The sequence below is a fragment of the Cloeon dipterum genome, chromosome 4 (assembly GCF_949628265.1).
Source record: "Cloeon dipterum chromosome 4, ieCloDipt1.1, whole genome shotgun sequence".
NCBI classification, from domain to species: Eukaryota; Metazoa; Arthropoda; class Insecta; order Ephemeroptera; family Baetidae; genus Cloeon; species Cloeon dipterum.
The window spans coordinates 30,329,512-30,333,037 of record NC_088789.1 but is presented as its reverse complement, the minus strand read 5'-3'; the positions used below and the strand labels follow the sequence as shown (position 1 = coordinate 30,333,037).

Genomic DNA, 3,526 nt, shown 5'->3' with positions numbered 1-3,526 from the left:
AAGGCTGCAATGCGATAATTTGCGGGATAATTTCAAACAGAACTACTCTCTGCAGTCTGCACGTCACAATACCAACAGTTTAGCATCACAGCGCAAGAGGGCAGCTTTATCGCCTGTCATTCACTCCGCCTACATTCCTTTTCCTTTCTATCGCATAGACGAGCTCGAGCTAGCAGTCAGCTGACTGGCTGATTTGCGCCTGTTTTTCGGCGTTCTTGAATTTGTATGACAGACTGAATGACGATGGAAATAATATCTCAAATCAAGAGGCAGAAAATATAATAAATCGGAAATTGCTTTTAATTTTATTGATGGGAGACTTGTTAGTCGAATTAAAATAATTCAATTGTTTTATAAATTTATAAATTATTTATTAGTAAGAAAATAGCCAGCTCGCATTTATTGTGGTGAATCTTCAAAATTTTCGTTCATTCAAATCACCTTCCAGGGAGGAGGAGCTAAAAAACAAGAGCAACTCAATCATAAAAATTCTAGAACGCCGAGAAAATCCGCCGCTGAAATCAGCCTGCCTATATTGCAGAGCGAGAGCTGACAGCTGACAGCAACCGTCAACCGCGACCAGCGATGATCGCACGCCAACGGCTTTCGGTTTCCGAGAAGCACGCATCACGGAATCACCATGGCAACAAGACAGCAGGTGACGTCACCGAGCGATCTCATTGGTCGGCTCACAGGCAGCTGTGCCTGACGGTTACTCCGCCGTTGGCCGTTGAAGCCTTTGCTTTAGAGAGTGCAATCGGGAGTTAACAACCTTAATCATTCTCTATTAATTTTTAGTGATAATTTTTACTTCTGCAAAGGTTTTCAGTGAAACATGAAAATTTAATTCACGTTTAGGTTAAATCTTAAGTAAATAAGATAAAATCAGGTTAAGTACCAAACCAAATTGTCCTCTCCGATCTAAACTCACCACTCGCGCAACTCCAGCTGTTCTTGTGGCCCTGCAAGGTGGATTATTATTTGTTGCAGAACTGAACTATCAACGACGGAACGACGTGCTCACTGCTCATAAACTGACGGAACTGACGCGGAATTAAGTGCGCAAGCAATATTAGGTAAAATTTATCAATTATTTATTTGTAAAAATAGCCAGCTCTAAGGAGAATAGATACTAGTAGGCGAAATTCGGTATCAGAGCCGTTACCCAACTACATGTTATATGCACGTCAGCTTTATTTGCACGGTGTTAGTATGTTGCTAAGTAACGCGACTGATTCCTAGTAAACAATCAATCTAACACTGGGTCGCACTCTCAAAATCACAGGAAAGCCCTGAAATCTCGCGTTCGGGACGGATACAGACCTTCGGACAGTCGGGTGGATTTCTCCAACATACTAATACCGTGCAAATAAAGCTTACGTGCATATAGTAGGGTGCCAGATCAGCTCTGGTACCGAATGCCGCCTCCTATTATCTACTCTCCTTACAATAGTTCCGACTTGTGTTTTAGATCAACTTGTGCGCTTTTGTTGGACATCATCAAATACGGCGCCGGTGGTACAAACTCCGACAGTTAACTAGAGATAATAGAGAGCCAGGTGCTGCATTCGTAGGGCTCAACTTACGCGCCTCTCTCTATTCGCACGTAGAGAGGGAGAGACACTCACGACGATCCAACCAGTATCCTGCTGTACGGCCACCTGAGCGGATCGATTGATTTCAGTTCTTAAAACACACATTATACAACATGTCCTCTATCCATGGCATTATCAGTAAGTAAATATTTATCATTCCCCTAATTATTTACATCCTGAGCTTTGAGACGTTACATTGGAGCGTTATTATTCCTGAATTTTTGTAACATTGAACTGCTGATTTTTTAGAGAAAACATTGAGCTGGGGGTGGATCACGGCCAGCCCCTGTTCACTCATATTGCGCGAAAATGCGCCAGCTAAATAGTTCTGCAGCCACACACAGGTGGCAGGTCGATAGCTTTTTAAGCCAATCAGAGGCCGTCTTGGAGTTTAATGCCTGTTACGCCCACGAAAAACTCCGACACACGCCCCTCTTCGCCTCCCTCAGCACGTGGGCGTAACAGGCAACAAACTTCAAGACGGCCTCTGATTGGCTTAAAAAGCTATCGACCTGCCACCTGCCAGTGGATGCTGAACTTCTTAGCTTGCTCACGGACGCGCCATATGAGTGAGCAGGGGCTGGCCTCCCTCTGCCCGTGGGCGTAACAGGCAACAAACTCCGAGACGGCCTCTGATTGGCTTAAAAAGCTATCGACCTGCCACCTGTGTGTGGCTGCAGAACTATTTAGCTGGCGCATTTTCGCGCCATATGAGTGAACAGGGGCTGATCACGGCACCGTTTTTTAGCTCGACTTTGAAACACTGTACGGTGCTTGCCTTATGCCCAGCGTTGCCATTTTTTCTCAAGGGTGCGTTGCCGTGATCGGCCCCCTGCTCTCTAATATTTTTACCATGACCGTTTCCATTCAGACATTTTGCGCATGAGATATTAATATTCAATTAAACAGTCCCGGCTAATTTATCCACGTGGTAAGCTAATAAATGTTTTTTTCTGTCTACAGATTTGTACATGCAGTGGTCTCAGTTTCAGCCACGACCCTCTACTTCACATGAAGGTATGTGATTTAAAGGATTATCCTGGAACAGTCTAAAATCCCGTTTTATAATTTTTTCAGGTATTGAGCAACCTGTGGTCAATCAAAAGCCAGACTGGACCTACTCAGTAAACGGCAGTGTTCCTGCGGATGCTTACTGCATAGACGACGACGACGACGACATTAATGCCCACCCAGCCCACGTGGGGGCCCACTTCACTCCCAATTTCGGCTTCATCCCTGGCATGCTGCTGCCCGAGGTGGGCGTGGTCGGGGTCTTGCCCGACGACGCTAAAAACACCTTCACCGAGAGGCAGCACTACTTTGCGTTGGTCGGAATGGACTTTTTCTGGCGGCCATACGATTCTAAAAAATGGAAATACATTCCGCCTGATGCGTTTACCATCATGAACGAAAAGAAAGGATTATATCTAATTGGCCGTCGCGAGGTCGACGGCGTCTTCCTAGTCGGCATGATCATCGGTGAAGTTCTTTACGTTCGGAAGAAGGATGAGGTACTTATAATCGATGACAGATATGAGATTTTGTGCAAGAAATAGTGGTTTTTGTGTGTTTTAAACTCTGAGAACTTCTTAACTAATCTACGCAAGTGAATTTAAAATACATGAACAGCTCGCAATATTTGCGAGTATTATGTGTGAAGTCTCAACCAATAAATTTAAAATGATTTGAAAATACTTTTCAACCACCAGAATTAAATATGTAGAAATTCATTTATTTAACCCAACAAACTGACAGCTTCTCTAAATCCTCAAAAATTTTAATGGTGTTCTTTTAAAAAATACACCGGAGGGATAATAAAAGGTGAAATATATGTCGCAACACGCTGAGAGTGAGAGGGGCAATGTTTAATTTCGAAATTTCTGCCGGGCCGCTCTCGATGCCGTTGCACCTGCAATCCTGACTCATTTACC

The 3,526-nt window shown here is 44.1% G+C and overlaps 1 protein-coding gene across 1 annotated transcript; it reads left to right on the top strand.

Annotated features, from left to right (window-relative positions):
• Positions 1 to 963: 963 nt before the first annotated feature.
• LOC135944377 (uncharacterized) lies at positions 964 to 3,254 on the top strand. The gene is made up of 4 exons (XM_065491257.1): positions 964 to 1,076; positions 1,472 to 1,733; positions 2,559 to 2,612; positions 2,673 to 3,254. The coding sequence occupies exons 2-4, from the start codon at positions 1,709 to 1,711 to the stop codon at positions 3,149 to 3,151; spliced, it is 558 nt and encodes a 185-aa protein (XP_065347329.1). The 5' UTR covers positions 964 to 1,076; positions 1,472 to 1,708; the 3' UTR covers positions 3,152 to 3,254.
• The last annotated feature ends 272 nt before the right edge of the window (positions 3,255 to 3,526 follow it).